The following is a 13,076-nucleotide window of genomic DNA, read 5'->3' as shown; positions in this document are numbered from 1 at the left end:
GCTTTACTCCCCCGCATCACTGCAGGACATGCCCCCTGAGGCTATGTGGGGGAGTGGAACAGTGTCCCAGAGCCGGCGGAGCCTCACTCGGGGCAGGCAGCGGCTCCTCCCCAAGGTGAGGCAAGGCAGAGATGGAGGCTGGAGCAGGGGGCTGGCGCAGGCTCCGCCGGCTCCAGGTAACTGCTCCACTCCCCGACCCTGATGCAGGGGAGCAGAGCACTACCCAGCAGCCGGCGGAGCCCACGCCAGCCCCCAGCTTCAGCCTGGTGCGCGGCCTTTGAAAAGGCTGTGCGCAGCCACACCTTTAGTTGTGCGCGGCCACGCACACACGCACCTTAGAGGGAACCTTGACCAGGAGGCCCCCAGGACCCCACCTAAGGCTGCTGGGGCCAGCCCAGTGCCAGCCACAGCCTCCCCTACCCCACCTGGGGTAACCTGCTGTGTGCCAGATGGCGCATGGCACAGATGTTCCCCAGAGACAAGTAGCAGCAGCACAAGGTGCACTGCTGCTTGTTCCCAGGGAAACAAATGTCCATTATTCATGTGGACATGGCCATAGGTAGTATAATGCTTGTGTTGCTTCCCCCATACATTGTCTGACACCAAATGGAGCTTGAGTGAACTAGAACATCTTGGCCATTTACTGTTGATTTGACAAGAGCCAAGTGGCTTCTTTCATAGAGGACAAACATGCATGTCATTACCATAAACACAAATGTTGAAATAATTCTAGTTTACTATTAGGAGGTATTTGATTTGTCTTAGTAGTTCTACCAGATTCTTAAATGTAGCCATCTGTACTACAGTAAGCATTAGGACTTTCTGTAATTAACCCCAGTATAGGACTGTGCAACTAGGGCCAGCAACACAGCTTGTGAGCAAAGCTGGTAGTAGTCATTACTGGAATTCAGGAAGGATGAATGAAACCTGAGGATCTTTCACCAGGAAGCTGGAGTTCCTGTTTAATCTATCTCATATACATGCATATTAGTTCTGAAATGACTGTCTCAGTGTACTTACAAACTCCATTGGCTAGGAAGCTGATTTTAAAATCTGACAGGATCTTCAGCAAAAGTATCCTTGACAAGAACCAAAAAAACCAGTGTACTCAAATGAAAAATAAGGGCCCATTTCTAGAAAGTAATGCAAACTTCATGTGCTAAGCTTCACTGGGAGTTCAAGGAGCCTGGCCCCTTGCTGAATCAGGCTTGTTGAATATTAATGGTGTAGCATTATGACACAGAAAACCAGAGTTCCTGATCAGCCTTTTCAGTGACTGGTATTTAAAAACAGTCATGAGGCCAAATGTTCCCTTTGTTTAAATGGAAATTTTGCTTCCGGCTACAATTGTGGGCTTTCTGGTTGTATTTTTTTAAGCAGCAGGAAGCATGGCACACATAATGGCATATGGTGGCAGGTTGACAAAGCATGGCAGGCCCAGCACACAGAAGCTCTTTTCAGGAAATGCTGGTTTATATTTGAATTTCATGCATCATCAGAGCACAGTGCACACTGAAAGGTCATGGGGAGAGGAGAAGAAAAAATCCATCTGATTCAGATTTGCCATTATGAAACTGTTTTTTAAAATGCCACGGCAAACAAATAACTCGTGTTCCTGCGAGTATGATTAAAACTCAGTTTCATGTATTATTAAAGGTTCATTTGCAATTTATTTTTCTTTGTTTACTATTCATTTGCTTTACTGTGTCCCTTAAGTGTTAATGAGAGTTCTTTTCTAAAGTTTGCAAGTAGAATCTTCTATTGCTGTCCTGAAGATTCATGCCAGGTTTCATACAGCAGAACTGTACTGGGTTTCATTATTTTTTGTTTGGTTTTGTTGTTTATGATTGTCTGTTTTAGTCCAGACATTAAAGTACCCTTCTTCCTGTCCAAGCCTAACTAGTAAAAAATGCAGATGTTTGCTAGAGATACTTAGCTATTGTGAATTAGTATTAAATGAGAAGTGTTGATGCACTGATTAGTCTTCCTTAGTACGGAAAGTAATACTAGTATTTTTAAATGGAGTCTCGTACCAGTTCGTCAAACATGAGATGCTGTGGGCTCTTTAATTAGAGTGGCTCCGAGAACCACTCTAATTAAATCACCCCTTCCCGGCCCCCGGAACACATGTCAAGATGCTGCTAGATACCGTAACTAATATATGTGCTAAGAAGGGATGAAGTGACTTAATGATAATAATAGGTCTGGCTATAGAGGCCTTTACTGCTGTCAGGCGTCCACCCTAAATTTCACTGAGCCAGGGCTTGCACCAGTGAGAAGGTTTTGGTTTTCATTTTTTTACTGCAGTGTCAGATACAGGTTCAGCCCTGGGATCAACTTTTATTAAAAATGGACAGGAGATTTCACTTGGCAAAACAAGGGCAAAATTTGCAGCTTAGAATGCAACATTTTGTTTGCAATGGACATTCTGTCTCCTCTGTTTGGAGTGGTAGTATTACAAATGGGTACAATGAAAGTTATTGCTTTTCTGAGACTCAGAATCTTAATCTTTTTGACTGACAAGTTTAAACTTGGAAATTGTCTCTGTTCTCCATCACAGCAGCCAGGTAAGTCTAACTGCTTAGTTACAGCACCTTTTGCAGCACAAATACACTAAGCCTAAAAGTACTGCTGGCACCTTTTGTATGTGGTTTGAGGATTAGCAACCCAATACAAACAAAGACAGACCACTGCTCCACACAGTACTGTTGGAATAGCCTTCTGCTTCACCCCATCATTTAAGCTGCAGATATAGCAGCTAAAAAATACAGCTTCATCAGTGTCCTTGGTTCTAATTGGCTAATTAGTGTAGCAAGGAAAGGTTGAAAGGAAAAATTTGCTCCCTTCTGTTTGAAGCATGCATTAGTTGCCAAGCATGCCTGCAGTTTTCCTACAGTAGAATGATAAAATTCTGTTTTTGCTTCTCAGATTGACTGAAGATGAATAACAAAATTATCTTTCTTATTTTTCAGCCCACCTAAACCAACCGTGTTCATCTCTGGTGTCATTGCAAGGGTGAGATTACACTCTAAAATCTTTTCAGTTATTTCAAAGCTGTTTTGACAAAGCATTGTTATTTAGGCAAGATTCTTAATTTTGGTCACTGTTTTCCCTTCCTATCCTTCATTCATTTTGATTTGAAAGGATTTTATATTAAATATGCAGAGGCCTGCAGCAATGCAGCAACCCTAGATTTCAGGAGGGCAAACTTCACCGAGCTAAGGAGAATAGTCAGGGAAGCACTGAGGTCCCAGAGGGGAAGGGAACCAGGTGTCCAAGGAGAGTGGTCGCTCCTCAAGGAGACGATCCTCCAAGCCCAAAGAGAGGTAATCCCAACGAGGATCAAAGGGAGCAGGAGGGCACATAAGCCCCCATGGCTCACCAGAAGCATCTGGGAATGTCTCCTAGCTAAAAGGGAGGCATACACCCAATGGAAAAGAGGGAACATCACCAGGGATGACTATACTGCAGTTGCTCGGGGATGTAGGGGGGCAGTCAGGAAGGCCAAGGCAGAGATGGAACTGGGACTAGCTTCCCAGATTAAGGACAATAAGAAGTCCTTCTTTAAATACATAGGGGGTCAAAAGAAGGTTCCGGGTAAAGTGGGGCCCCTGCAGGACATGTTAGGAAATTTGGTCGTCACACCAGATGATAAAGCCAACATATTTAACGATTTCTTTGCCTCCATCTTCCTAAGCAGGGACCGGAACAGCCACCCCCCCGCTGGGCCCCCATCAGGCCCCAGGGGAGGCACACCTGGGCCAAGAGTGAGGAACTAGTTAGGGAGCTTCTGGAGGGACTGGACATATTCAAGTTAGCTGGTCCGGATGATCTCCACCCTAGAGTACTAAAGGAATTGGCTGAGGTCATTGCAGGACCCCTGGCGCAGCTTTACGAGCACTTGTGGTATTCTGGTGTGGTGCCAGAGGACTGGAAGAGGGCCAACGTGGTTCCCATCCTCAAAAAGGGGAAGAAGGAGGACCCGGGAAACTATAGGCCAGTTAGTCTTACTTCAATCCTAGGCAAGCTGTTTGAGAAAATTATGCTGGCACACATCCATGAGGGGCCAGCAGGGGATTTCATGCTTAGGGGCAACCAACACGGGTTCATTAGTGGCAGGTCCTGTCAGACCAACCTGGTGGCCTTCTATGATCAGATCACCAAATCATTAGATGCAGGGGTAGCAGTGGACATAGTCTTCCTGGACTTTCGGAAGGCCTTCGACACTGTCTCTCACCCTGTTCTCATTAAAAAGCTGGGGGACTGCAGTGTCGACACCCACACAGTCAACTGGGTTGCCAACTGGCTGGAGGGCCACACCCAGAGAGCGGTGGTGGATGGATCATTTTCAGCCTGGAAGGACGTGGGCAGTGGGGTTCCGCAGGGCTCCGTCCTCGGGCCCACACTGTTCAATATCTTCATCAGCGACTTGGACGAGGGGGTAAAAAGCACCCTGTTCAAATTTGCTGATGATACTAAGATGTGGGGGGATGTGGGCACTCTAGAAGGGAGCAATAGGCTACAATCGGACCTAGACAGGTTACAAGGGTGGGCAGATGAGAACAGGATGGGATTCAACACTGACAAGTGCAAAGTGATGCACCTGGGGAGGAACAACCAGCACCATACCTACGGGTTGGGGAACTCCCTTCTTGTCAGTACAGAGGCAGAAAAGGATCTTGGAGTCATCGTTGACTCCAAGATGAACATGGGGCGGCAGTGTGGGGAAGCAGTCAGGAGGGCCAGCCGTACCTTGTCATGCATCCACAGATGCATCTCGAGCAGGTCCAAGGCGGTGATCCTCCCCCTCTATGCGGCACTGGTCAGGCCGCAGCTGGAGTACTGCATCCAGTTCTGGGCGCCGCACTTCAAGAGGGATGTGGACAACATGGAGAGGGTCCAGAGGCAGTCCACTCGCATGATCAGGGGGCAGCAGGGCAGGCCCTATGAGGAGGGGCTATGGGACCTGAACCTGTTCAACCTCCAGAAGAGAAGGCTGAGGGGGGATCTAGTAGCCTGTTACAAACTAAACAGGGGGGATCAGCAGGCACTGGGGAAGTCCCTGTTCCCCCAAGCACTGCCAGGAGTGACCAGGAATAACGGTTACAAGCTGGTAGAGGGTAAATTTAGGCTAGATATCAGGAGGCGCTACTTCACGGTCAGGGCGGCTAGGATCTGGAACCAACTTCCAAGGGAAGTTGTGCTGGCTCCTACCCTGGGGGTCTTTAAGAGGAGGTTAGATGAACACTTGCTGGGGTCATTTGACCCCAGTAATCTTTCCTGCCATGGCAGGGGTCGGACTAGATGATCTACTCAGGTCTCTTCCGACCGTAGAAACTATGAAACTATGAAACTATTCAAGACTCCTTGACTCTTCTTGTTTAGGTTTGTGTGAAACTGTTTATTGAAATAATTGGTACTGTTTTATTTTGAAATTGGAAATGTTGAGATTCATTGGATTATTTTTCCATATCATTTATGGTCACTGCCTCCACTATTCCCAGTTCCTGGAACTAGATCCATATAGATGGATCCTTCAGCCTATATAAATCCTTGTTGCCATTAATGGGTGCCCATAAAGGTATAGGCACCTATCTGGAGGTACACACTAGAAAGATCTGATCACGAAAGTATCATGTGGTAAAAACATTTAAAACTCTTACTGAATTTTAAGCATAAACCCCTCATTAAAATTCTGTTGTTGGAAGATGCACCGGTAAATCTAGTAACAAGAATCCTAAACAGCCGAAGTTGGGAAGTACTGTTGCCTCCCTTAACAGTGTTAACATTAACAGTGGTAACATTAACAGTTCCTGTGAACATGTATGGGCCTAGATTATGGACCCTGTCTCATGCACCCAGGTTCCCATGTATATCAGTGGGGTTACCTGTTTGAATAAGTACTGCTAATATAAGAGTTTCACAACCTTATTTTTCAACATGTCAGCTTTTTCCCCCCTGTCTTGTAGTAGTCTGTGAGCACCCTGGAGCAATGGCTGGTGGTGCTCAATAAATGATAAATATATTTTTAATTGTTTCCTATCATTATAATAGCAGATAAGGCCTGAATACAAATATATTAGGTCATTAACATTAACCAGCTATGAATCTAATACAAATAATTCATACCCAGGCATGTTTTTAATCCAACTTTTAATAATTTGTTTCTAAAATTACAATGATTACAACAAACAATGAATAGTTTAAAAGATCATGATGATGCATGAGGGAGTTTGGTAATGAGTTTTCAGGTTATGAATAACTGAAGCTAGTTCACTGGGTAATCTTCCATCTACAGAATTTTCCATATCCTTTCTACATAGGCAAAATACCTTGTTCAAGCACGTGATAGTAGTATTACCATCAGTTGATGAGGTGAAATGAAATCAAGTGTTGGTTAAACGCTAATACTAAATGAGTGTCAGTAAATCTTTTAAGTCAATGTCACATTATGTTTGACATAGATACTGTCTGCGTAATCATCAGTGCTCACTTGTTGAATTTTCACCTCCTGCCTGCACTTATAGGTCAGGGTCCTCTATTCCCAGCTCAGGTACTCCTGGATGTGTGCCTGGCCCTGCGAGGTCACTCCCCCAGCAGGCTCAGGTGCCTCCAAAAGCTTACCTGGCCTACCCTGCTCTGATGGTAATGAAATAAGGCCCATCCAAAGGTGAGGGCTGGGATTAAGGCACCCCTACTCTCCTTTCACCACAGTGATCACTGGCCTGGCATTTCCTGGGGGCTCTCGCACCGCTGAGAGCCCCACCAGGCCAGCCACACCCAGCAGGGTGCACCTTTAGGTCATGCCCAGGACCAGGAGCCTCCAAACCATCCCCTACAGCTCCTCCTTTACCTCTAGGATATTCTAAGCAGCCTTGCAGCCAGGCAGTGTTACTGCCCTACCTGCCAGCAGGGAACTGCCCTGTTTATATAGGCAGCCATAGATCTAAAATGGCTGCCACAATTAAGCACCTGTTGGCCGCTTGGCTTGGCCCTTAAAGTGGCAGGCACCCACAGTGCCCTGCCACACAGCAAAATGGTACCATAGAGTTTGTGACCACAGGAGTGTCTTCTACAAGACTGCTAGCTATCCATGGTGTAATGGATCTGCATTAGATCTTGTGGCTACACCACACCCCTGAGTGCCAAGAAGGGGCTCCCTTGAGCTAGAGTAGCCAGTAAACAAAAGAACACTGAATGTGGCTGGTTCCTTTCATGCACATAAAGCTCAGCAGAACTGTGCTGTTATGAGGATAAAGTAAATATAAACCTTGAGTTATTAATAACCAAAACCACAGTTCAGTGATTCTGATCCTGCTTCGACTTCTCTAGTATGATAACATTTACAAAGATACCATGCAAACACCCTTCCTTTGTCTGAGCATAAAAACAAGGGACTTTGGAAGCCTGCAAGAACTAGATTTGGAGAAAGTAGAAAGAAACCCTTTTCTTGGTTACCACATGACTTCCATCATTTAGCTTGTACCATACTCTAGAAAACATTTCACTGCTTGATAGGTGCCTGGGGTTACCTGCAGCCTGTTTGCAACCAGCAGCCTGCTTGTGAAGGAGCTATACAGTGTAGAATTATCTACTACAGCTGTACTTATCTGGAATATTTAGCAAAAATCCTTCCCCCCTGCCCCCAACAAAATAGTGATTCTTTGAACTCAGTCATATTGGCACCTACAGCTTGCAGCCTGACTCCTAGTGATTCTCTTTATAGCAGAGAAGCATTTCCAAATGATGTCCAAGGACTCAAATCTGTCACCTTCGGAAACAGTTATCAGTCTTCTTAAGGGCATGCCTGCATCCCCCAAGCACTGCATTAGTGATCACTGCAGTGAAGTAGAGAAAGGATGGACAATCTGCACAACCATTCTGGGCTCTTAGTAAAGGAGGTGCATCAGAATGGAGGCCTGTTCTGTCCAAATTGTTCTCTCCAGTGTTTTTGGTTTAGTAGCCATTAGTGCATCTCCAGCCAAGGGCGGCTACATTACATCTATTTCAGGGGGTAGCATATAAGGTGTCCCTTAGGATAGGCCTCAAACAATGTGGAAAGACCCATAGTGTAATAGTAAGATGTTCATCCACTCTACTTTCTCAAGTATGTGAAAGGAAAAGGTGGTGAATGTTGTGGGGGAGCATGTTAAAAATGACTGACAAGACAGAGAGGAGAGATAATGTCTGTGAAAAAGAGGATTTGGTGGGAAGAGAAATTAAATGAACAAATGTAAAGGCAAAAAAAGTATAGAGGAAACAATCTAATAAAAATGTGGACACTCAAAGAGCAAAGAAAAAATTGTCAAGAATTAAAGGGAAAGCAGGGAAAGGGTGGCATGGAGGGAAAATGACACAGGCGTGCTGGATTTCTGCTTTGTACAAAATGACTGCATGGAACATTGTCACTCTCTGGATCAATAGATTCTCAGACAGGGGAACTGTAATCTCTCATACTAACTATTTTCCACTGATTTTTTAAAAAGTTACCACCAACAACAGGCTTAAGCAGCTGCTCATCTCCTTACTGGGAGAACAGCAATGATAAACCTGTGGTATTGTAACTGGTTGTCTGGTAGTATTTGTCTTGAGTGAAGACGGCACAAATAAGGACTGTTGCCTATTTGAAAGGCACATTTCAAATCTGAAATCTATCCAGGCTTAAAACTTTAGTTATAAGTACTTTTCCCACTGAGGAATCCTGTTTGTTTTTGTGGTTTTACAAACTACCTTATCCTGTTTTTAAAATGTCCCACCCTCTTGCTGACATGTTAAAAATCCCCACCAACAGCAAACGTGACCGCACTGACTCACTGAAACTGACTTAACACTGTACTGGCAACTGCTGAAATCGAGCAAGTTAAAAAAAATGAAGACAACGTGTTTCTTCTCTCTTTCTCCAATCACATTGATCTTAGGTGCTGCTTATTAAAAGTGAAGTTGAGGTTAAAATAAAACTGAGGTTGACAAGGAGAGAAAAATATAGTGGGGCTGACCAAGTGATACCTGCTCAGTGTTATTACCCATGGGCCAGTGAAAGCTGAACTGTTGAATCAGTGACTCACAGTGATGCTTTTCATCCACTTTTGACTAGCAAGCACACTTCTAACAATTGTTACTTGTACTGCTGTGTTCTTTAAACAGGGCGATAAAGACTTCCCTCCAGCTGCAGCCCAGGTGGCTCATCAAAAACCACATCCCTCTGTGGAAAAGCTGCCTAACCCACAACATGTCAATCAGCACATCCACCAACCCCGCAAGTGAATGCTCTAGAAAAACCCAGCCAAGCTGCCATAGCCGGATATGTTCTGGAGAGAAGAGCTCATGGTTTCCTTAGGATTCATGCTACCCAGTGCATAAAACTGGCCTTTAAAATAACATATATTTCTTTTGCCTTAATTCTCCGTGGATTAATAAAAAATGAAGACATCATTTTGTTCTGCTGTCCCAGGTGAAAAATGTGCCTCTTTGCTACTATGTATACACTGATCAGGAGTGTTTCACAGTTTTGATTAGAGATGTAACAACTGGTTATTGCCAAAACCAAACTTGAATATAAATAATATAACAAATGAATTAAAAACTCTTTAACTTTAGTTCTGGGATAGCAGCAGCCAATAGCTGAAGTAGTTTTATGCTAAATGTATAAGGGAATATACTGTATATGATTTTGTATTTGGTGGTGGGTGGGGAGATTGTTCTGTTTGTGAGTTAGTATATGGCAGTCTGGTTTTATAGAACCATTGCAGTCTCCAGTACATTTGTAATTTAGAATAAAGTAATCATGTCACTAAACCAAGGTTTATGCTCTCTGATTTTGGCTCTGGAGGGGTTAAATGGGCAGAAAGTCTAGCTGAATCTTCCTGACACCATGTACCAGGCTCACACTCCTGCTGAAGCTCTTTCATTTGCACATAAGAAATATCAAAGTTGAAGGAAGACTGCTGTATGCAGAACCTTTACTCAACCCACCTGTGGTGTCAAGATAACTTCATTGTCAGGCTTCAGTGCTTTGTGAATCATTTCTAAATTAAGCAAGGAACAAGGCATAATGGTATATCTCTAAATCACTGAGATACAAACAATCTGTATTTGTGAGGTAGCAAATTCTCCTAATTCCCACAAAAGGAAATGAAAGAACACAGTATCTTATAGAATTGAGCCCAGCACAAATCTGAGGTAATCAAGTTAAATTATTTCTATCATGTGATTACTGTTGGAAAATGCAGGTTATCTGTGACTGCAAATTGTATATAATTTTAGTATGCATGGTATAGAATACACTTTGTCCATTTGTCCAGTCTCTTATATAGGCTAGCAAAATATAATCATGAAACAAATAAGATACAGAAGTTATCATTTATCTAGAGCAGCTTGCTAAGTCAATGCTAGTCTGGCCATGTGTCTAAATCTTTCTGATTCAAAAGTTCAAAATCACTTAGGTTTATCATCCCTCACCCACATCTCATTTCTGTAAGCCCATGAAAATGATTTTTAAAAAATGTTTAATATACATTTTTTAAAGAATTCTCCAATTTTTAAATGAATATAAATACACTATAGCTTTCTCTACCCTGAAGGATTATAGAACTTTTAACAACCTCATGGAAAGTGGGCACTTGAACTAATGCTGCAGTCACTCATCTGGCAATGTAGTTGAAGTCTGCAGCTGCTTGGGGCTTTGGTAGTGCATTTATATTTAAAATCAAATAGCATGGAAAAGTAGTGAGGAAAGCTTTAAAATATGAATTTTTAAAATATTATCCATATGCTAAAATCATAACTTCCATAAGCAGCTGATTATTTTAAACCAAGAAAGTCTGAGATGGAAGGTGCCATTTTCCAACTGGAAAAGCTCACTGCATTGTGGGAAGGCTCAGTACAAGGACTCAGTATTTCTGAGTGATAAGGCTCTCTTGTACAGGAGTGAATGTTACTTTGTATGCAAACTATTGCCAAGTATGTTGTCTATCAGTATGATCCTTCTCTTTGCAGAATAAGATAGTGGTGATACTGCAAAAGTATGCTATTTAATAATTTTCCTGCAGAGATTTTTCATGGCCTGTATTGTCTTCAGTTTATAAAAGAAGTATGTGAATTCTCCCTGCCTAAGTGATGCAGCATACTGTTATAATAGAAAATAGGCCTCCTCAGTATTTAAAAAAACGTATTTTTTGTTTATATTGGTGTCTGGCTGAAATATGCAACATAGGGCTCTTCTCAAAGGTCTGATCCCATAATCACCTACACTTGAGTAACATTGCTCATATGTGTCGTACCATTAAACCCAATGGGATTATTTGCTTACATGTATGTTTGGAGGATCAAGATATAAAATGCTAGTGTATCAGTGTTGGTACAGCCAACAGTTGTCATTTTGCTGCATCAGTAAATCTTCATTAATCATTTGGTGGTACTTAGGTACCGGCTTTGGACTTAACTGTATTCCAGGAGTGAGACTGGATAGGACTTGTAGTTGATAGGGCCTTTTGAAAGCTTCATTGGGTGCATCTACATGTACAATTAATGTGCCCTAAGGTTACTGCACATTAAAATAAGACATGGTAAACTGTGCCTGGGAACACATCTATATGTGCACCTACATCAGGAACAAATTTGCTCCCAACTGGAGCAGTAGAGTCCAGGGCTGCTCCTGCCCTGCTCTCCCCCCTGCACCAGGCAGGGGGACTTCCAGGCGCCAGCTCCAAGCTGGCAAGGGGAACTCGGGTCAGGCCTGGTCTTTGGGACACAGAGAGAATCTGTACTGGGTCTCACTGCTGCTTACCCTTCCTGTTCTGTGGCTCCACACATCCCAGCACTGCTTCTTCCCCCTGCAGCTCCCCCTGGTTCCAGCTCTGCTCAGCCCCCAGCTCCCCCCAGGCACAGGTGGGGAGCGGAAGCCAACGGGGTGTGCACAGCATGGGCAGCATCAGGGCTGTGGGAATGAGGAAGCTGTCTGTCCCCAGCCCAGCACTGTGGGGACAGAGAGCTCCCCCATCCCCTCAGCAAGCAAAGTGAGGGAAGAAAGGGAGAGCTCAGGGTGTTGCTGTCACTTGGCCACAGGGCATCACCTCAAGCCAGCAATACTGGGCTAGGTTGTGATCCCAAGCTCTGCACTGGAGGTGTGGACAGCTCCCACCCTCTGTGGCCCCCTGGTGCATACATGTGCACTAGTGCACAGTAGCTAATGCATAGTTAATGTAGTACCTGTATTTCACAGTACTAGCAAATCACATATTAGCCTAATTTACTATGCAGGAAGTCCCATGCATGTGTAGACAGTGATGCTTTCTGATTAATGCACAGTAAAGCGTCTTGTGTAAATGCACCGACTGAGAACCAAATCTCAAACTAAAAACTAGGAACATGAATAATGTTGTAATTCTGAATTCTTGTTGGTTTCCAGTAAAATAAATACAACAATTTAGAAAATATTTGCTGACTTAGACAGACACATAGGTATGGGAAGTAGAAAATGACTTGCAAGATATTTTCAGTGATTGTCAAGATTGCAAGAATTAATATTAGCATAGGAGGTTTTCTCTCATGGAAGTATACTATGCTTTGAACACAGGAGTCTTTGTAAGAGCATCACCATTTCCAAACTAAAAAGAATTCATAGCCAGAGGGATGGATTGTGTGCTGCTGATCGCTGATATATTTTTCAGCAAATAATTGTATTTTAGCAGCCTCCACATGCAGTATAAAAATCCAGATCTGCAGCTGTTAACATGAAATGAATATTAGAAATTTACTTGGGTTGTCAATGCAATAATAATATGATAATAAAAGCCGTTCCAGCAGTTACGTATCTGACCTGTCTTTCCATGGGTAAACTATTTCTCCATTTCTATTGTAAACCTCATTCAAAACATTGAGCAATGAATCATTTGTAACTAGTGACATTTACCGAGGAGCTGTTTGGCACAGAGCATAAAAAGCTTTAAATATGATTTTCACTCTGTGAAATATTTCTGTATCTTCTGCAATAAAAGCCTCTCCTGTCTACTGGGATGTAGGCTTCTGCTAACCATTATGAAATTGGGAGTCTCAGTGGCTCATTGTCGAGTGGGAAG

General features: G+C 43.5%; 1 protein-coding gene across 1 annotated transcript in view; it reads left to right on the top strand.

Moving 5' to 3' along the window:
* DAP (death associated protein) overlaps window positions 1-9,795 on the top strand; it is an 82,952-nt gene extending 73,157 nt beyond the window's left edge. The window contains exons 3-4 of the mRNA XM_090049704.1: window positions 2,973-3,015; window positions 9,145-9,795. Of these exons, the coding sequence (XP_089905830.1) occupies window positions 2,973-3,015; window positions 9,145-9,264 (163 nt within the window). The 3' untranslated portion in view covers window positions 9,265-9,795. The remainder of the gene's footprint in view (window positions 1-2,972; window positions 3,016-9,144) is intronic.
* The last annotated feature ends 3,281 nt before the right edge of the window (window positions 9,796-13,076 follow it).

The sequence above is a fragment of the Crocodylus siamensis genome, chromosome 5 (genome assembly GCF_052110815.1).
Source record: "Crocodylus siamensis isolate JL-2025a chromosome 5, ASM5211081v1, whole genome shotgun sequence".
Lineage (NCBI taxonomy): Eukaryota > Metazoa > Chordata > Crocodylia > Crocodylidae > Crocodylus > Crocodylus siamensis.
This window is presented reverse-complemented; position numbering and strand designations above follow the sequence as displayed.